The sequence below is a fragment of the Camelina sativa genome, chromosome 6, assembly GCF_030686135.1.
Source record: "Camelina sativa cultivar CO46 ecotype springtype chromosome 6, ASM3068613v1".
NCBI classification, from domain to species: domain Eukaryota; kingdom Viridiplantae; phylum Streptophyta; class Magnoliopsida; order Brassicales; family Brassicaceae; genus Camelina; species Camelina sativa.
In genome coordinates, this window is record NC_141885.1 from 4981555 (window position 1) to 5003527 (window position 21973).

Below are 21973 nucleotides of genomic sequence, written 5' to 3' on the forward strand. Positions count from 1 at the left end.
AATTTTAATGTTATAATAGAATTATATATATATATATATATAGATTAGATTTAAAAGAGAAAACTTAAGTTCCATATTCTAGGTCTTAACGTTTGTTAACAAAAGAAATAGTATTTATGTTTATGTGTCTATTATGCTATAATATGCTAATTATTCTTTTGTATATGAAACATTATCATTTTATATAAATCGAAGTCTATACACAATTAAAGACTTTAGTATAATCCTTTATCTGATCAATCACAAGTCATTGTACCAATGATACTGTAACACATCAGCCAACACAAAATCAATTTTCAGAAAAAATAAGAGAAAAGAGAAACATAAAAAATCTCGACAGTGTAATAACTACTCTTTCTCCACATTTTTTTTCATCGTTCCTCTTCTCCATATCCCCACGATCTCCATTATCCTTAATTAATAACTACTATTTTTATGTAATTTAAAAATACTAAACGACTTCTATTTGGCTTTAATGTTTGTGTATCTGATTTTGAATCACTTTCTCTAGACTTTTTTCAGTACTTCATTAGTTTTTTGTACAAAAAGCAGTACATGCCAAAGATGTAACCAATCAGATGAAACTGATCATCATGCTTTATTTTCATGTCCTTTTGCTACATTGGCATGGAGATTATCCAATACAAATCTAATTAATACTAATCAACTTCCATCTACCGCAGAAGAGATCATATATGAAATCATTACTCTCTCATCTCAGACAACAGAAACTTTTGATTCCTTCCTACCTTTTTTCCTGTTATGGCGTATTTGGAAAGCTAGAAACAATTTAGTTTTCAATAACTTTCGCGAGAGTGCAAGCAAAACAGTTCTAATGGCAAAATCAGAAACAAAGGAATGGATTAAAACTCTACAATCAAAGGAGCCAACAACAAATGCCAACAACAGCAGAAACGTTTGGATACCACCATTACATCCGTTTATAAAATGCAACTTTGACGCAGGATATGATATCCATACTAAATAAGGAACATGTGGCTGGATTTTCCGAGATCACCGAGGTGAAGCTTTAGTATGGGGTGTGTCCAAATTATCTTATGCAGGATCAGCACTAGAAGCCGAAACAAAAAGTCTTTTAATATCATTACAATAAGCGTGGATAAGAGGATATCAATCAATAATTTTCGAGGGGGACTGTGAGGTTTTAATCAAACTAGTGCAGGGTGAACAGTCAAATGCTTCCTTACGAAATCTCTTACAAGACATTACCTTGTGGACTTCACGTATACAACAAGTCTCTTTTAGTTTTGCAAAGAGAGAATGTAATAATGTAGCAAATGCCTTAGCAAAGTATGGTTGTATTGATAACTCTTATTATGCAAATTCTGTATTCAAGCCAATATGGCTATTACAATCCCTTTGTAATGACATTTCCTAAATCAATATATTTCACTTTGGAGAAAAAAAAAAAAAAAAGGAATGGTACTTCAACCTCCCGAAACAATCTTTTCTCATGCAAGATTTTGCTTTCTCTCAAGACATTGTAGCCATGAAATCTGTGAAGGAAGATATTTTACTTCGACTAAGCAATAATATTGTTTGTTTCTATTATGGAGTTGAATTTCTGTGTGTATATATGAATTCCCCCATTTCTTTGTGTGTGTTAGTGTCATTGTTGTTCTAAATCATTCTTCCTTTTTTACTAAATTTTAAATATAAACATTTTCAATTTCTCCTTCACACATATCATGCTAAACCTATTTTGTTGAATTGGTACAACATATTTTATCTGAATTTACTATACTAATTATAACTATATTAAAATACAATATTATTCTTTACTCATTTTATTCAGTATAAGCTTAATTACAATACTACAAAGTCTATACCTCTTGTCCGTACGTAGTTGCTGTTTTTTGTTTATGGAAATGAATTAGTCTAATAATCTAATGTTAGACTAACTTAGTTAAATATGTATGAGACACTGCAAACCTACTGTTTATTATTTGATGTTTTCTTAATTGAAACATTTTAAATCTCTTTAAGTTATCACCATAAATAAATAAAAAATATACATAACTAACACCACAAAATAAATTTTATGAAAATATATATCACAATGATTTAAAAATATGACTACAACTACAAAAATATATGACATATGGCATGTAAAATACAATATGACTTAACTGCACTAAATATATTATCATCAAAGGAAAATTTGATTTTTTTACTTTATTTAAAGTTATACAACCTAGTCTTTAAATTTTGATGTATACCAAACAAACTAACATGTTAATTTATATTATTTTTTCAAAATAAAATAGCAATTATGTAAGAACTTAATCGTAGTGTGGGCTAACAACCATAAAAGAAAGCAGATAAGTTGACCCGCAACAACTCCAAGAGCTTTTAGACAATCGAACATACTCACAACCATCAAAGAAAGTGTAGCAATCGCGGTCATCACACAAGTCTCGTTGATAAATCTTGTTCTCCGTTCTGCGATTAGATACAATAAATTTGAGATTTTAAAAAAAAAGTTTCTAGATCTCAAAAACTGACCAGAAATTTTTGACCATTTGGCAAGCGCGACGGTGAAATAGAAGAACACCGTAGCCATAGCCGTAAACCAACTCAGATAGACGTTGTTGCTGCTCCCATTCATTCCATGAAATGTTCCAAATAGAGTCATAAGGATGAGATTTGTTGACGATGTGAATATTAATTTGTTATAAAAAAATTATATTATCCTATAAAAATATGAAGATTAATTTTTATTAAAGTCGTTTTTGTTACAGTTATTTTTCTCATTTGAATATAGTGATAATTGGATGACATATCCATGCTAAATTACACTTCTTCAAAACTGATGATCTTATTATATAAAGTTGGGTTTTGAAAGTAAATCATTAACAAGATGTTGACATGTGTCAATTTCTGAAAATCAGATTTTGACATGTGTAAAAGTTAATATTTAATAGGAAGAATTTGATTACAACAAAAAGAAAATATTTTGTTTAAAAAATCTTAATAGAGTAAAAAGATAATTATAAAAAAATTCAGAATTTATAAAAAAAAATACAAAGTTTTTTAAATAATTATGAGGAGATTATATATATATATATCATAAAATTCGAAATTATAATATTATCTACTATTTTAAGTTTTAAGTCATTAATTCTACAAAAAAATATAGAAAAAGTGATTAAGAAAAATATACAGTTAATTATTAATTCTAAATTTTGTAAACATTCACTTCTATATAAACATAGATTGTCTCATATATAAATAATGTGTAAAAGTTAATATTTAAAGGAGGAATTAGATTACAACAAAAATAAAATATTTTGTTTAAAAAAATATTAATAATGTAAGAGGATAATTATTAAAAATTACAAAATTTATAAAAAATACAAAGTTTTTTAAATAATTATTAGGAGATTATATATATATATATAATTCGTAATTACAATATTATTTACTAATTTTTAATTTTAAGTTATTATTTCTACAAAAACAAATATAGAAAAAGGGATTAAGGTAAATATACAGTTAATTACTAATTATAAATTTTGTAAATATTCAATCTATATAAACATAGATTATCTCATATATAAATTTTTCTTATTTTTTTAAACCAAATTTTTCGATTACTTTCTCCTTTTTCAGTTGGTAATAGGTAATATTAATATGTTGAACCAAAAAAAAGATTAATATATTCGTCTTTTTTTCCTAATACTGTATTTTGAGATTTATTGTAGTATTTTTAGTTTGTTTTATTTAAATTAAATTTTCATCATTGAATTATTTGGATTCATATATTATCGTGCATATAATTTTCTATTGTTTCTTTAATTATGCCAAATTAATTTTGTTCTAATTTCTTAACCTTGATTGGTTGGTCAAAAACCCTTCTTTTTTTATGCAAACATAATTGTTACCATTATTCATTCAATCCCCAAGGGAGATAACGAGTAGAAGTTCATCAACCTAATGGATGGATAAAATAGGCTAATCAAACACAAGTTTAAAACAAACTTAAATAGATAAATTAGAAAAACATAAATCGTTGTTGATAGATCCATAGGAGCTCAAAGACTGTGATACTATGGTTTGCGGAAATGTTTAAAAAAATTGATTTGACCATATATGTCACCAAAATGCACTTATTTTTTTGGTTAAGGGTCCTGAGAGAACTTCATGATGGGTGACCTTTTTGGAAGTGATTGTCGGAACAGTGCGAGTGAGGACAAAACACAAGAAAATATCATTTATTGATTTGTAGGGTCAGTAAACAAATTTTTAAAGCCTCATAGACGTAACAAACCGACCATCGAATATGGGTGGATCCACGGGCCGCGAATAGATGTAGGGCCCACATAGGAAGGTGTGCCCATGGACTGAGAGTGGACATGGGCTCACTAATAAAGGTGGCAGTTGAGGCGTTACAGAGACAGACTACATCATGGTGTGTCAAAGACACTTCCACAAAAACATTGAGAAATTTAACATTGGTTACTATCAAAATATTTTGTGACGTTAGAAAAAGGTTACTTTCATTGGTTGTCGGAGCAAGCCATTTTGAGATAGGAAAAAGACGTGAATTTATCTCCACACAGGAGGAAGGAAGAGCCGAAGTTCTCTGTATGGTTGAGAAGGTTGGACACAAGGTTATCTCTCAAAGGGCGAAAGGTAGAGGAGGTTTGACGCAAAGTTATCTCCCCAAGGGAAAAATTAGTATTAATTACTATCAAAAGATTTTGTGACGTTAGAAAAAGTTTTTACTTTCATTAGTTGTTGGAGCAAGCCATTTTGAGATAGCAAAAAGACGTGAACATGTTCTCTCCACACAGGAGGAGGGCAGAGTCGAGGTTCTCTCTATGATGGAGAAGGTTGGACACAAGGTTATCTCTCCAAGGGAGGAAGGTGCAGGACGCAAGGTTATCTTTCCAAGAGAGGAAGATGGAGCCAAGGTTCCTCTCCATGGTGGAGGAGGTTGGACGCAAGGTTCTCTCCATAAGGGATGAGGTTGGAGCCGAGGTTTTCTCCATGGTAGTCATACATTATTGTGATGATACATCGTTGATTAGTATATTATGTTAGATTTTTTTTATTCAAAATGTTTTTTGAGCTAATAATTTTAGTAATTAAAAAACTATACAGAAGTGAAAGTAAAATAGCTGGCTTAATGTGTTCATATAAACATTTTCTAGGTGGTGTCGTAAAGAATATATTTGTAACATATAGTATATTTAGGTGTAAAAAATACACTGTTCATAGTAACATACCTAACATAATTATAAATTGATATAAATCAGTGTATTATAATAAAAATAAAATATATAAATAACATACAACAAATTGTAATATATTTTTGTTAAATTTAATTTAATTTAGAAAACTTTAAACCCGCACATCGGACGGATCCTCGTCTAGTTCTATATAAACAATGGGTTATGGTTGATTTTGATTGATGATAAGGTATTGACTCACCACATAATTATTTTGAAACTTGCTTAAGATTTTTATATTTATTCTTATTTATGTTTGTTTGTTTGAATAGTTAAATTTATTATTATTATAGTTGTTTATGGTGCCATAAAATTTAGTGAATTGATTTGATATATTTGAATTATAAAGATTTTTGCATCTTATTTCTGAGATTTTAAACATAATGTATTTACGGATTAAAAATTTTACGTACTTAATTCGTCCAATTTGTAAATCACCGCCCAAAACAAAAGAAGAATTTTCCATCATTCCTTTTTGAGCAACAATACCAAAGTATATTTGGATCACCATTTGCTAAAATCATAATTCTAACTTCGTTCATTATTTCATCATAAAGCTTTAGACGCTTGATTGAAACATCTCTATTTTTGAAAGATCCATTCAATTTCGTGGTATGTTCACCTTGTCAAAGTAGTACCATATATTCAAGTTTTTCCACACCCGTGATTACTTTCACTGGTGATGAATCAAATTCATTTTTTTTTCCTTTAAGACACCAACTTCTCGTCATTCTCAATAGGCATTTATACTATTCAAAAAGAAGTAAAAAAAAAATTAATATTTACTAATTGTATGACTCATATGTAGATATGATAATAAACCTCATTAGGGTATATCTTGGGTTTAATATTAATGGATTTTAAAATGGTTTATTCAAAATCACAAGAAACTGAGCAAAAATTTTGAAATCTGATCTATAAACTTGATATGATTCGATTGTGAAGGTTTGACCAATTTATAATTTCCTTATATGTAAAAAAAATAATAATTAAAAAATCTAATTATATAAAGTTTGGTTTTAAAAATTGGTAACTCACTAGATCATGACACGTGTCAATTTTATCGATTAGATATTTTGCAATGTATAATACAAAAATTTCGGTTTACAAATTTTAAAATTAAAAAGATATTTATAAGCAAATTGAAAATTTGAATTTTTTTTTAAAAAATATAAAAAGATAATTATAATACATAATTAAAATTTTAAGAAAATATAAAAGATAATTATAATAGCTAGTATTTCTAATTTTATGTTACCAAATTTAAAAGAATAAGGATTACAAAGACAAATAATTAATATAGTCAATTATTGGTCCTAAAAGGAAAAGGATCGCAGATAATCACCTCTTTATAAGCAAATAAATTGTCTCATAATAAAATAGTTTATACAAATACATCACCACTAATTTAGTTCTTTCTATTACTAAAGCTTTTTTTGCAAAAACATAACTTCTTATAAAGTTTTCTAGTTTTATGTAATTTTTTTAATTTAGCTACATGACAATTGTATAAAAATTTTATTTTGGTCAAATTTAATTATGAGGTAAAAAAAAATCATATGTTTACGTAACTTAGATAATATGTTTACTTGTTATGCACATATTCTTTTTATAGATTTTAAGATTATAAAATTTACCTTCTTCTACCAGGATAACATTAAAAAATTAAAAGCTTCTATGCTTTTCAAAAATACCCCTTTTTCTATGTCACTTTTAAAAAATACTCTTTCATAGTGTCAATTTTCAAAAATACTCATTTTTAATATATAAAATGATTAAATTCTAAACCTTACCTCCTAAAAACTATACCTTAAATATAAATTAGAGAACCCAAATCTAAAAAAAAATTTTAAAAATTAATTTAATATATTATAATTGTGTAAAAGAAGATAAAAACGAAAGTGTTTAAAAAAAAGAATATTTTTGAAAAGAAGTATTTCAAAAAAAAGTATTTATAACACAAACCTCATATAACCGAAATAAAAAACCCTATCCAATTTAAACCTCACCCAGTTTCTTTATCGTCTTCACCCAACCATTTTATTATTTTCATGGCTTCTCTAAAAGTAATACTGATTTAAAAAAAAAGGATATTGGCAAAGTAGTTCAATCAAAATAGAGCTATGGATATTAAAAAATATATATAAATCTAAGTCCGATTCTCCCGAAAAATACATTTTCATACCTAAACTAAACTCATATTCATACATCAAGTAGACGACTGTGCTAATTTATACCTCAACAAATAATTATTACAAGTTTACTACTCAAATTTATGAATTTGTCTAATATCATATATCAGCAGTCATAGTGGCGAAAAATAAATAATTTTTAATGATCTTGAAGACACATGTGAAATGACATAGATAACATGTCACATAGTTAACAATTCGGTTTTTTTTTCTATTTTTCACCATTTAAACTTATTTGTTAAGTTTTGCATAAATATTTAGGGTTTATTGCATCTACACCCATTTTGGATTTAACTTGTTGCACCCACATCCACTTTACAAACTTGCTATACTTTCTTAAGTTTGCTGCTTAGGTGTCTTTGTTAGTTGGACAATTTTGCCCCTCTCATTTTTCTCTCCTTATTTTAAATATTTTTCTCTTTTTTTTTGTTATTAACACTTTATTTGGTTATTATAAAACAAATTATCTATTTATTTATATACAATATATTATGATTATATATTTTCTATATTTTAAGATACATATTGCTATATTTTTTATGAATTTTTAGATTATAAAGTATCTATTTGTCGTTGAAAATTTGTTCAATGATAAGTGGATAGTCAATTGCAGTATTGTTAATAGATAATTACTTGTGTTTATTCATACAGAATAGAAGTAATACACATCAATTCAGATGACTATGACAACATGTCCATATGGAAACATATGAGGTTATAGTGTAATTTGTGGATATGATATTTGTCCACTTGGATAACTATTTGTGGATACATTATTTGTCAAACTTATCCAAATGGATAACTATCTGTGGATACAATATAAGTAATAAATAACACTCACACACCAAAACTCAAATTTTTTCCCAGATCGAACTAAAACAAATTCAATATTTAAAAGTTCACAATTAATCAGTAAAATCACAAAATCACAATAAAACCAAGAAAACCCAGATCAAATTTCATATAATCTAAAGTGATAAGGAAAAAGATCTAAAGATTTCACCTTCTCTAGATTTCCACCATTGTTGAAATGGTTTTTGAAAACTTTAGAAAAGAAATGTGAGAGAGAAAGGGAGAGAAACATAAATAGGCTTTTCTCTTTCAATGGATGAGCAAAAGCAAAACAAGGAAGAATAAGATGTATTGTTTGGTTGAATAATTGTGAGAGAGAGATAGAGAGAGAAAAAAATAGAAGGGGTTAGAAGGAGTGAGGGGTAAAATGTAATTAAACTTGAGAAAAGTATATGAGTAGTAGAAAGTAGATGTGAGTGTTAATACTTTTGGAGAAAGTGGGTGTGAGTGCAAAATTCCCAAATATTTATACCTACATATATATAATATCTATCTCCGATAAATTATTGAATCTTGAAACATAACCAAAAATCTAATATTATTGAACTAGTGTGCATAATATAATAGGGTCAAGCATACAGGTGTAAGGACAAGATTATCGGTGGGTTCTTATAAGGAGGATGTTAAAGACTGTTTGATTTTTTTATGAATTAATTGTGTATTGTTTTGAATATAAGAACCCATGATCTCTTAGTAAAAAATTTCTTCTCCAATGGTAGATTCTAATTTTGGGTCTCTTATTTTAGAAAATATTGTTTTTTGAAATTTATAAATTTTAAATAGAATAGAAGTGGTATAAATGTGTAAACATTTAAGAATTTATAAAAATAGAAAATATTGCATTTAATTAATTTTCAAACATACAAAACATAATAAAAACATTAATACATATTATAGTAGAAGTGCAATTCATAAATCGGGAAAATGATTAATGTTATATTGATTTGTGCCAAATTTTTAGGTTCTGTTTCTAAACAAGCTGTGTTTTGGTTGAGTGTGTTTTTAAAACAGTAAAGAATGGGAGAACAGACCCAATTTGTTGGTCTTGTACCAGAAATTTAGACCAGTCTCCCTATGAACAGACCGTGGAACAAAGGTCTTGTGTCTGCAGTGGTTAGCGTGGACAGTGCTGAGACATGACCATCAACACTGGCTTTGTCTTCCACTTCCATAGCATCTGAAGAAGCTTCTTCTTTGTCTTCTTTGTGTTTCAAGTTCTGTTGTAAAACATTCCACAAAAGCAGATACATTTATACATGCTAGTCATATAAAAGTTTCTTTCATTAAGAATCTAAAGCACAACCATGATACTTAAACCACCAATGCCGCCTCTCTATGACTTCAGAATTAAAACCGAGAATGCTAATAAGTTCTGTTTCAATCAATTCTACATGCACAATCATGAGTTCTTGACACACAAACCTCAGATTCACCAATGTTTAATGTGACACATAAATCACCAATATTACTTGCCTCCAAATTAAAAATAGAGAACATGCTAGCTAGTTCTGTTTCAATCGATTCTATAACAGCATATACTTTAACACCATCTTTAAAACAAAACATGTCACATAAACCAACAATGCAGCGTCTTTAACCTCAGATTCACAAAAGAAGAAGATGAAGAGAGAAGGAATCATACGATGGAACAAACACTTAGCAAGAGTATCATTAGGCATGAAATCTAAAACAAGAAGCCTTTCATCTTCATCGAAACAGTACCCCAACAACTTGACGAGTCTCTTTTGCTTTAGCTCCGCAGCGTCTTGTGCCTCTACCTGAAAAAGATGGGACAAACAGAATCAAACCCATAAGAAGAGATCACACCTCTGCTCCTAATAGTCCATCTATACATAAAAGTTACACCTTTGCAACTCTGAGACTAACAACTTCAAATTGTGAATTCGCAATTGCCCAGATTTAGTGGAATTCACAAATTAATTGAGCTATTCCCACGTTTATTCAAAATCCAATGAAACCAATCTAAAACAGTTTTAACCAAATCTTTCTAAATGAGTACCAATATATGTATATCACCCATTCAATCAAAACCAGCAGAAACTGCAATCTGTGAAAATCAAATAGAAACAAAAGAAGAAAGAAAGAAAGATATACCCAAGACAGAGCATAGTTTTTGGACAGCCATGGAAGCAGGAGAAGGAGCTTTGCCAGTGAAAGTCTCCTTGCAGAGGTCGTAAAGCTCTTTTACTCTGGGAGAAGAATTCTCCTGATTCCTTGACGCCATGTGAAAGTCTTTCTTGTTAATGAGATTCAACAAAACCTTTTCACCAGCTTTGAACAATCTCGACAACATTCTCCTCGATTCAAAACCCTCCGATTAGCGTCCGCTGATTCAATCTCCGTCGCACCTCCTCCGACCCGATTGTCCTCTGATTCCATCTCCTTTGATTTCATCTTCTTCCATTGCCAATTCGACTTCGATCCAGAGAGAGAGACAAAGAGATGGAGAGGAAGAAGAAAAATAATCAGTCGATATTTTGTTTTAACCAACATATAAGTGACATGTAGAGTCTCTTAGATCACAAATGAGTATACTACACAAGGGGAGTTCTTAGATTTTTTTTTTTTTCCACCAAAATGCTAAGAACTCCCCCTAAAAATCTGCCGATGGGGAAGGAGGTTAGACTATCCTCATTGGTGTTTCTTATTAGAAACTTTTACAATAAAAAAATCAAAAAGTTATGAAAAGTTATGAGTGAGGAGAGAAACGTTTCTTCATCAAAAAACATTTGAAACGTTTCTTGCATTATTAGACTATCCTCATTAGTTCAACTTTTTTAAAAAAATTAAATATAATCAAACAATTAAAATATTAATTTATTTTGTTTATAAGAAACTCTGTGGATTTTTTAGTGATGAGGATAGTCTTATATTTCATAAGAGAGATTGTTTCTTAGGGAGAAGTAATTTAACACATTTAGATTACGGAAAAATCCAGCATAAATGTTAACAAAATCGATATATGGATAATTCAGATAATGAGAAGCAGGTAGTCCGAGATGCTTAAACACATGAACTCAAAAGGTCGAGATTTGTTGATACGAGTTTGGTTTAGGAAAGCTTGTGTTTTTGTTTTGTTTTTCAATTTACAAAATCTAAAGAGAGCTTTGTGATGGTCGATATTGTATGAGAATTAGAGTCAAAAGGTATTAAGGTATAACACTGCATTAAATTAATACACCATACTTTCTGTAGACTGTAGACGTACCTAACAGCTATCAATTTTGTTTTCAATGAACATTTTTAATAACCACTATCATCATTTTTAGTTTTTTTTACTCCTACATGTTCTTATATTTATTAATTTATAAATAAATGTCAGTCAAATATAATTAAAACCACTATGTATAAAACATAATTTAGCAATAATATTGTGGGTGAACACTATAAACTGTGTTATTCTATTTTCTTGCTTAAATCATTAATCTGAGAATCATATTTAGGATCCAAATCCTAACATGAAAATTACAATAGAAGATGCCATTTTACACATAATTGTAAGTTTGCAACTTGTAAGTGTCCAACGTTGACATTCGACTTCGAGCTTAGTTATTTGATCCACAAAATCATAAAAATCGACTGCAAATAGTCAAGCAAAGCGCCCCATGCACGTGATTACACAACAACTTGCTATACAAACTTTGATATATCTGTTTATTTTATAATCTACTTGTTGATAATATAATTTCATCTACTCTCTTCCCTTAATTTAATCTTTGAAAAAAAGCTTAACGTGCCATATAAATCGTGAAGCGACGACTTCAATAAATACCAGACTAATCTCGTATTGTCAAGCTCTTCTCATCTATACTTACTTGACATGGCTATTTCTAAAATAACCCTTGGAATCATATTTTTACTTCTCGGGCTCACTGATACGTTATCTCCTGTATCGAATAATTGCAAGTTCCCGGCAGTTTATAACTTTGGAGATTCGAATTCTGATACCGGAGCTATTTCTGCGGCCATCGGAGAGGTTCCTCCACCTAATGGCGTTGCCTTTTTTGGAAGATCCGTCGGACGACATTCTGATGGCCGTCTCATTATAGATTTCATTAGTAAGTAATCTTTGTTTTTTTTTTTTAATCCTTTTCTACACATTCAACTATGTCTACAATGATTTTGTATTCAAATTTTGTGTTTTCAATTTGTTGGTAATTTTGCTTACTAGAGGACAAAGCATATATTTTCCTATGGTTATTGAATCGATCTTGGCGATATATTTGTTATGATTTTTGGCAGCTGAAAATCTCACGTTACCGTATCTAACACCGTACTTGGATTCTGTTGGAGCTAATTACCGGCATGGTGCTAATTTTGCGACTGGTGGTTCTTGCATCCGCCCCACGGTTGCTTGTTTTAGCCCATTCCATCTTGGGACTCAAGTGTCACAATTCATTCACTTCAAGACTCGTACCTTGTCTCTCTACAACCAAACCAAAGGTATGTTCAACTGGTGAAGTCATACCAGTTATACCAAACCGGAATTTAAAATTAATGCATGCCCTTATAAACATGTTCTTTTATAGAAACCTTGTTGTTTTCGGCCATAGGAAAAAGTCCATTTTGTAGAGGAGTCCTTGCACGGCCCAAAGATTTCTCAAAGGCTCTTTATATATTGGATATCGGCCAGAACGACCTTGCGGTTGGGTTCCAAAACATGACAGAGGAACAACTCAAAGCAACTATACCTACAATCATCGAAAACTTCACCATTGCCTTAAAAGTAAGCATCTAAATTATCGTTAGGCTTATGGGACAGTTTAATAGAAATGAATCTCTAATCTTTACAATATACTTTGTTTGTTTCCTTAGTTGTTGTACAAAGAAGGAGCAAGGTTCTTCTCAATTCATAACACCGGGCCGACAGGTTGTTTACCGTACCTTTTGAAATCTTTTCCCGCTACACCGCGAGATCAGTACGGTTGTTTGAAGCCTCTTAACAATGTGGCCGTTGAGTTCAACAAGCAACTCAAGTACAAAATATCCGAACTAAACAAGGAGTTACCTTCTTCTCTCTTTACTTATATTGACGTCTACACAGCCAAATACAACTTGATCATCAAAGCAATAAATATCGGTAAGCACTAAACCAAGAACCAATTAAACCAAATCTCATAATCTTCTGGTTTTTCTTGGTTTCATTTAATCAAATCTAAATGCAGGTGTTGTGGATCCATTTGATTATTGTTGCGTTGGGGCGATCGGACGCGGAATGGGATGTGGGAAAACAATATTTCCAAATGGGACAGAACTTTATAGTACTTCCTGCAAAAACCCTACAAATTTCATAAGTTGGGATGGTATACATTACACCGAAACTGCGAATATGCTTATCGCAAACCGGATCCTCGATGGTTCGATATCAGATTCACCTCTCCCAACACAAAAAGCTTGCAAGCTGACGAAAACTTAAATTTCCAATATATGAACTAATGAATGTAAACTACATATACTAGTTTTTATTGCTTTCTAATAATTAAACCAATATTCGATTCAAAAAACCTTTTCTTATTTTGTTGGTTTGCATAGTGACAACTTCTTGATTCGGTGGGACGTTTCTTTTTCTCATGTTACATGTGGAATAGGTATGTGTACATTCGGTGGCTGTTTTGTTTGACATTCATGAACATGACAAACAGACCAGACACAAGAGTTGATCAAAAACTTGTTGACCAAGATCAGAAACTTACATCTAGAAGATCATATTAGTACCAGAAAGACCAATCTAATTGCGTTTACTCTTTTTTTTTTTTGTAAAGGAAAATTAAAATCGCCAAGATTTACAAAAACAAATGCAACAAGAATATTTTTTTTACTATTGCATGAAATCAGAAAACGCAACACCTCTTCAGTTTTTCAATCTCTCTCGACTGTGTAAGTACAGTATTTGAATTCGTATTTCGTATATATATACATATTAGACCGGATCATATAACCCGGTTCATCAATAAACCGATCTCTGTCCATTTGCAATTTCAGGGTTGTTGTCCAAAAGGGTAAGAAGTGCTCTGTTTCTCTTGCTCCTTCCTCTTCCAGCTTCTTTCAACAACGCAGCTAGCCTCTGCTTTTCGTCTTCCACCTCAGGATTCGCTGTCCCGAGCTTCTCTTCTCTTGTCCCAACAACATACTCCAATATCTCTATAGCATCATCTAACCTATAAAAACCAACAAAAGATTACTTGTACCACAGGCAATCCCAAAAAAACATAACCTAGCAAGAAAATGTGTTTTCCAGTTTTTACTTTACCTTCCCATTGCATCGTATGTTCCAGCGAGGTTACTATAAACTGCTAATGTATCAGGATGGTATGGTCCATACTCTTTCTCGAGAATAGTTTTTGCTTCTTCGAACAAATCCGCAGCTTCGTTGATCGCGTAACGCTGAACACAAGCAAGTCCCATCTGATTCAAAGCAATTCCAAAAAGAGCTGTTTTCTTCTCCCCGCTGTTACGAAACTTCGATATCGCACTCTTGAATATGTTGTAAGCTTCTGAGTAGTTCCCCATCATATAAGAAATCACACCCATTTGAGCTTCAATACCAGCAACTGTGTTCTGCTGACCAGGAGCGTTTCCATATATCTTCAACGCCCTTCTCAGCAACTTAAGAGACTGATCAAGCTCAGTCATCGACTGATATATCGCAGAAATCTCTATAAAACCCGTAGCAACCTCTTCCATAGGAGTTCCCGGAGTTGGTTTTAGGTAAATCTTAAGAGCGTTTTCGCAGTACGATTTGGAATCACGTAGTTTCCCTATTTTGTTGTACAAATCAGCAAGCCTGACGTAAACTGAAGCAACAGAGGAATGAGTCTCACCTTTCGCTTGCTTAAACACCGCTAAAGCCTTCTGGTATGCGAATATTGCTTCATCAAAACGAGCTAGAGACATGTAAGCATCACCTATACTGCAATCTATAGATGCAACATCTTCTCTGTGATTCTGAGACGACATTGCCATGCTCGCCAAAACATAATGCTCAAGTGCAACCTCGTAGTCTCCTTTAGCATCGCAGATAAGCCCCATTAGTTTTCTATCAGCAGCTTCTTCAATAGAAGCCGTAGTGGCAGCTCCGTTTTCTTTGTGAATGTCCAATGCCATTTGACAAAGCCTTGAGGCTTCATCAAACTGCATTGCTTGAACATGAGCTTCTGCTAAGTATCTACAAGTTTCACCAACTCTTGCATCAGACTCTCCAAGAACTTGTCTTTGGATCTCCAAACCTGCCGTGTAGAGCAAAATCGAATTCTCCACCTGGCCCATCAAACCATACATGTCACCAAGCTGCATACACCCTGCAAATTTCGCCAACGCGTGATCCTCCCCATCTTCAATCATAGGTATCTCAATAGAACGCTCAAGAACAGGTACCGCGTCGTTGTACCTCCCTAACCCTGCATATATAGCAGCCAAGATATGCAAAGACATCACCAGATTCAACCCGTGTTGTTTCTCTCCTTCTACTGATTTCTCAAACGCCTTCACCGCTCGAAGCGCCAGATCAAGAGCCTTATTCAGATTCTCACCAGAAGAAACCAACTCTCTAGCTTGCTTCAACAACAACACCCCAAGCTCAGGACTCTCCTCATCCTCAGAAACCTTCCCTAAATCCGGAGACTTCCTCGAAGAGATCCTCGAACCAGGAATCTTCGGATTAGTAGGACTCGTTTTCGCAACCTTCTTAACATTCGAATGAGATACAACAGGTTTCTTCTCACTCAAGCTACCTCCACCATTACTTTCCTCCTTCTTCTTCTCCAAAACAATCTCTTTCTTCCTCTCTCCTCCATCTCCTCCCACATCTCCTCCAACCAAATGCCTCAACTCCAAATCAATCCTAGATTCAGCTCCATACGAAATAAAACTCGCTCTTGACGGAGACTGATCATCAGAGCTCTCCATTTCACAAACGTTGTGATACAACTGCTCAATAGAAGCATTCATAGCTCCATCAACTGCAAGATCTATAGAACTGAGAGGACTCCTCGGTGAAGCTTGAAGGGCTGAATCGTCTTTTCCCCCCTCATTGCTCTCTCCTACATCCATGGCCTTTCTCTCCCAAAAATCACCAAATCTGAATCAATGGAGAATCAAAGATTTAGAGTCAAATCAGTTAGAACAAGAAGACAAAAACATCAAAAGACTCCAACTTTTCTGTTACCAAATCGAGAAACTATAAATTCCTCTAAATAGGACGATGTGTATTCAGTTAATAACAACAGAGCACAAGAAACCCAGAATCAAATTCAACGAAATTGAAAAGAAAAATGAAAACTTTATACAAATTAAGAGATAAAAATCAAACCTTTATGTGTCTTCCTCTGACTCTGAAGAACAGATTCTGTTATTTTTTCGTAACTTAGTGGTTTGTGTAAGAGAAGGGATTTGGTGTATTGTACTTTTCACATTTAGGTGTTACTTTGTTTTATATCTCTTCTTCGCCTCTCATAATCTCAAAGCTAATGAGAATGATGTATAAGATTAATACAACAAACTCTATAATGAGAGAGATGAGATGAAGCAACAATAACATTTATGCACAAACCCTTTCACTGTCCTATATGTTTTTTTTTGAAAAAAGCTCTTTTTATTTTATTTTATGGGTCTACAAGGGGATTAGTTTAATTTAAATGTTTTTTTGTTGTTTACCTTTTAATTTAATTATTATTGAGTGATTGATTATATTAAGAAAATGAAGATGATAATTGACTCTTTTTCATGTGATTAATGATTAATTATTTTAGGAAAGAGATACATACTAACAAAAATAAAAACCAAAAAAAAAGAAATTGAAAGATCATTCATTAGGTTGAAGAAGATTGACTCTTGAAGCAATAAAAAGAAGATGACTTCTCCCCTACTCGCACTCTCATTTTCTATTTATCTTTTTCCCTCAATTTTTATAAATAAATTTAAAGAATTTAATCTTTTTTGTTTGGTGTGCTCAATACTCAAATCTTTTACTGATTTTTTCGTCATTTTATTTTCACTAGTTGAGTCAAATATATAAAAAATAAAGATGTGAGTTTTCTGTTTAAAAATTTAACTTAGACAGCTCAAATCACTTAAGAGAATTTTCTCATTTAAAAAAAAATATATATATTTATAAATAAAGACGTGAGTTTGCTGGTTAATTAATTAAACAGCTCAAATCATGGTCTTATTATTTTTTTGTAATTTTTTTCCATATTACTTTCACTTTTAACGTTTTTTTGGTGTGTGCACAAAAATACATAAAATATTTTATTGAGTTTTTTTAGTATTTTACTTTCATTATTTTTTTTGGTAGACATTTTACTTTCATTAGTTGAGTTAAGAAAAAAAAATAGCAAATAAATAAAAGAATTGAGTTTTGCCGGTTAATTAGTAGCCAGCTAATTAAAAGCTGGGGGAAAGAGATCACAAGTCTACGTCAAACCCTTCAAATTCACAGCTGTATATTATTTCCGTTGAGATTCCGCCACGTGTCATACTTAATCATTTTATTATCTCTAATCATCATCCCATTATCTCTTCTTATCTGTAATAAATAATAAAAATGTGAACAGTTAAAAAATGAGCTTTTTGATGTAATGATGGCTGCACTGTTATAATTACTATACTCTTTAGACTCTTTATGAAAAGAAAAAAAAAACAAAAGAACTGGACCACTCGGTTTATAAACGATTGGATCACTTTTGATTAAATTAGTTTAAGTAAGAAATTTTCTCTTAATGACAAAATGATATTACACGTGGACTACAGCTGCATACTAAGTTCGACAGCCTGGTTTTATGGTCCAGATGTGGTCCACCTTCAAGCCCATTACGGCTATTATGGGCCCTTATTGGCATCTCTGTAGGGTCTATCAAAAATGTAATACTAATAATTATTAAAATGAAACGATAACAAAAGTACATTGAAGATTTTTTTTTTTTTTTCTTTGTCAACGTAGAAGAAAATATTTCAATACCTTGTTGTTAGCTGTTTAATGCACCAAGGCAAATTTTATAATGTGGGACGATGAAATAAGTAAGTCAGAAATAATAATGTTTTTTTTTTCCACGTTAGAATGAATAATGTGATATATAGCTATGTGGATGAAAGAAATAATTATTATTATCGGTTGGTAGAAAATTCATTCGGCTAATCAACCAACAAAAAAGCTAAATGACTGTTTCTATATAGTCCACTAATTTTTTTAATTGGTAATTTTTTGGTCAAGAACGCATAATTGTGTATAACATTAATTATTTCAAACTGAGTTTAACTACATTTTATCTATCAAAAGTCAACATATGGTTCATGCACAATATTATTTAATTAATACTTAAATGAAGATGTTTTTAAGATTAAATTTCTCAAAAAATTGTGAAAAACACGACGATAGCCATTCAAATTTATATTGAGTCTTTTCTTTTGTCAACATTCAATTTTAATAGACAAAACTGAATTTAATTTTGCCTTGGAATGAACATTTAATAATGGAGTCATATAATCTCAAGGCCAATAACATTAGGTTATTTGGTTGGTCGGTCATCATATACATTGACTTAGCCAGATTCTTACAAGAGACAGAGACAACCCACACGTTTGTTCATGATGCTAAGACCTAACAACAACTTTTCTTCCTTCTGATTTGTATTTTTGTGTTTCATAAAGACAAAACTCTCTATAACCATATTATTGTATATTTTATCTTTCATAACGTTCATAAGCAATTAATTAATTTATGGACCGAGAACAAATTTTAATCATTGTGGACTGTTGGGCGGTGCTTCCTTTCTTGAACTCTTTCGCCGCTCGAATCACTTATCAAAATCTTTATCTATTATTTGGTTTTATAAATACGTACACGTTGATACACCAAACACGTTTTTGTTTTCTTCTACCGTCATTTCAAAGTTTTCGGATCGGGGATGTGTATGAAATTTTGACAAATTGGTCAATAAATACCGATGTCAGTTCGGGTTGAGAATGTGTTGGTCACACATAAATGTTTCTTTTTTTTCGTTAATCATTCGGCGACAACAACATGACCCATTACTCTAATCTCTAGATTTGTAGAGAGTGAGATTCGATACCTGTTGTGATAGTATCTTGTGCCTTAATAACTTACCATTGGCAGTGTACTAAAACATAAATGTTCTACAATTAGTCGGGTAAGACTCTAAAGTAGATATGGAACAAATTCGACAAAAATTCATTAGAAAATGTTATCTAATTAGACAGACATTTATATTAAAAAAATATTAATGTGTTATTGGATTAACATATTTTAAACATTCTTACAAACTATTTCAATTTTTAGTGTTTTTCAATTTGTTAATTTCTTGACTAGAGTTTTATTCACTGTTAAGAAGTTTTGTATGACAATATTATTTGACAGGAATTTAATTGGTAAAATTAGCTCATAATAGTATGATTTTCTTTTGGAAACTAACTTTAGTTTTTGGAATATGAAATAATGTTTCTTACTTTTTACAAAATATAAGATATGAAAGAAAAAAAACTAATTTGAAGAGCTTTTGATTAACCAACAACTCTCACAATGTTAAAACAATGTGAGTTATGATCATTAGTACTTTTTGTAACTGGTGTCTGGTGTCATGATCTTTCGTCGATTGGCAAAACCTATATATAATACTTTCACTACAAGTAAATTGGTGACACAAAACAAGAGGACTTGACATACTTTAAACTTATGCATCACCAAGCGGTCCAAACCGACAAATAACGAACCATCTTTTCCTCTTCTCTTCTTCTATGGTTAATTTAACAATGATTGTTACAAGACAGTTTTAGAAGCCTAGGTCAATAAACCCTTTCTCTGGACCTGTAATATATAGCACTGCATGCTTCCGCAACTATATGATTTCATTATTTCTACTGCTTCACCTTCACCAATATATAAATAACCACATTATCTTCACGACTCTTTTGCAATTCCATTTCCAGCTCTTAAACTTGTAGCGTTAATATTTCTACTTCTTCAGTAGCTTTAGAGGCACAGCCGAACCATCTAAAGATATAGAAACCCCACTTTGGAATGATCCAAGTCCAAGTACACAACTATGTTTCGATATACCAGCAATCATACATGTGTCATATTTAAAAACTGGTTGCGGTGATTGAATATGTAGAGTCAAGATTGATATTTCTTACATCATGAAATCTACTTAAAATACATCAAGTTCTGCTTTAAACATGCAGCAGTTTCTGGTTTAGCAATGTGTGTGTTTTTCTTGAGCTTCCATGAGGTATCTTGCTAGGTACGTAAGATATATACTACAATTAAATACCTTTATTTTATTACATGACATAATTAGCTAGAGAATTGGAATAAGAAGGGTATGTGTGTGATTTGGCAAGTGTTGCAACTATTGCCTACAACTTTGAAAAATTCTATTACCGTCGAAAGCCAATCCTAAAGATTTTTTTTCTTTTTTCTTTTCCGAAATAATATATTTAAAATAAAAAAATTCAACATAGTTTAGAATTCAGAGTATTTAGATCATTTAAAATTTTTTAAGTTCAATACACCAAACTTATGTAAAAAAAACAGATTATCAAAAGCATGGTATCCCTTTGAACTAAACTTAATATACCAAACTTATTAGTAGTATTTCTTGTATTATCTTGGCATTTCTCAAGTATTTACTTCAAAATAATCATTATTCATAGTACGAGATACCAAATTCATAATTTTTAGACGATCGAGAGTAAACTTTTTTTTTTGTAATCATAAAACACAAATTTTTAACGTCGATGTAAAATAATATTAGTCATATTGAAAATACTAACTACATATAAAAAAGGTAAAGCCCTACACGTATATCTTACATGTGTTTCTTATATATATCGAAAACATTTTTGTAAAAATGGTAGCAATCCTTTGTGTAAAGTCGATTTTATTAACCATAAAATGAGAAAATAGAAAAGTATATCTAAATACATTATAATAAATATAAGTAAAAATAAATTATAAATTTAAAACATAATATATTTTCATACATATATAGGTAAACAATAAAATCCATGACTCCATGATAAAACTGAATACGAAAAAACTTATTGATTCTTTTTTTTTTTTTTTTTTTCTTTTTACTATAATAGCTTTTTCTTGGTAAAGTAAGCATCTTTCAATCTTATTTAAAGATTCTCTGAAGTATTTCATCTTTTACATTGTCTTTTGAAACCATATTTTTAAATCCTTTTATAAGCAGAAAAATAGCAAAAGACAAAGAAGATTTGTATTTGCTTGACTTAGGTGTACGAGTGGGATTGACAAAAAAAGAAAAAAAGATTTACGAGTGGTTGTTGAGAAAGTTTGACTGTCCCATAATGGGCTTCGTGTCCTTCCCATGATGACCAATCCATTCCGCATTCGTGTATACTGTAAACAGTCTTAGAATAATGAGAGATACATTATTCCATGGAAAATATTGTGTTAATATTTTTGAAATTATGTCTTACAGAAGAATTAGGATGATCGTCTGTATTTCGTATATAAAAACTATTGGAACGATATGATTCCTTTTTTTTGTTGCTCGTGTTACGCAATAATTTGGTCATCATACGCCTAATTTAAATGGAGACGGATCACACAGTCACAACATGTACATACCACATTACCACTACAGTTTTTAGAAGAATATACAAATTTTAAAA

The 21973-nt window shown here is 31.0% G+C and overlaps 2 protein-coding genes and 1 long non-coding RNA gene across 5 annotated transcripts; 1 reads left to right on the forward strand and 2 right to left on the reverse strand.

Annotated features, from left to right (window-relative positions):
• Positions 1-2164: 2164 nt before the first annotated feature.
• LOC147942286 (uncharacterized) lies at positions 2165-2792 on the reverse strand. 2 transcript variants are annotated; one of them, XR_015559542.1, is made up of 2 exons: positions 2527-2792; positions 2165-2463 (listed from the first exon to the last, which is right to left on the reverse strand). It is a non-coding gene; the product is annotated as an uncharacterized LOC147942286 (long non-coding RNA). The 2 variants fall into 2 exon arrangements; XR_015559541.1 differs by having other exon boundaries at positions 2541-2786.
• Positions 2793-12058: 9266 nt separating this feature from the next.
• Positions 12059-13824, forward strand: LOC104790447 (GDSL esterase/lipase At3g27950-like). 2 transcript variants are annotated; one of them, XM_087455914.1, is made up of 5 exons: positions 12059-12378; positions 12563-12763; positions 12874-13046; positions 13136-13400; positions 13486-13824. In XM_087455914.1, the coding sequence occupies exons 1-5, from the start codon at positions 12141-12143 to the stop codon at positions 13734-13736; spliced, it is 1128 nt and encodes a 375-aa protein (XP_087312040.1). In that variant the 5' UTR covers positions 12059-12140; the 3' UTR covers positions 13737-13824. The 2 variants fall into 2 exon arrangements, with proteins under 2 accessions (XP_087312040.1, XP_087312039.1); XM_087455913.1 differs by having other exon boundaries at positions 12080-12378; positions 12850-13046.
• A 292-nt stretch (positions 13825-14116) lies between these two features.
• On the reverse strand, positions 14117-17173 carry LOC104790449 (protein KINESIN LIGHT CHAIN-RELATED 2). Its single transcript, XM_010516202.3, has 3 exons — positions 16629-17173; positions 14571-16397; positions 14117-14478 (listed from the first exon to the last, which is right to left on the reverse strand). Exons 2-3 carry the CDS (start codon positions 16367-16369, stop codon positions 14268-14270), a joined length of 2010 nt encoding a protein of 669 aa, XP_010514504.1. The 5' UTR covers positions 16370-16397; positions 16629-17173; the 3' UTR covers positions 14117-14267.
• Between the last annotated feature and the right edge of the window lie 4800 nt (positions 17174-21973).

Excerpts from the sequence above, each read along its gene's own strand:
- LOC104790447 (XM_087455913.1), top strand. The coding sequence starts at position 12,141 with ATGGCTATTTCTAAAATAACCCTTGGAATCATATTTTTACTTCTCGGG. Across the intron at positions 12,764-12,849 it reads TCTCTACAACCAAACCAAAG|AAACCTTGTTGTTTTCGGCC; the intron begins GTATGTTCAACT and ends GTTCTTTTATAG. Across the intron at positions 13,401-13,485 it reads CATCAAAGCAATAAATATCG|GTGTTGTGGATCCATTTGAT; the intron begins GTAAGCACTAAA and ends ATCTAAATGCAG.
- LOC104790449 (XM_010516202.3), bottom strand. The coding sequence starts at position 16,369 with ATGGATGTAGGAGAGAGCAATGAGGGGGGAAAAGACGATTCAGCCCTT. Across the intron at positions 14,479-14,570 it reads ACATACGATGCAATGGGAAG|GTTAGATGATGCTATAGAGA; the intron begins GTAAAGTAAAAA and ends TGGTTTTTATAG.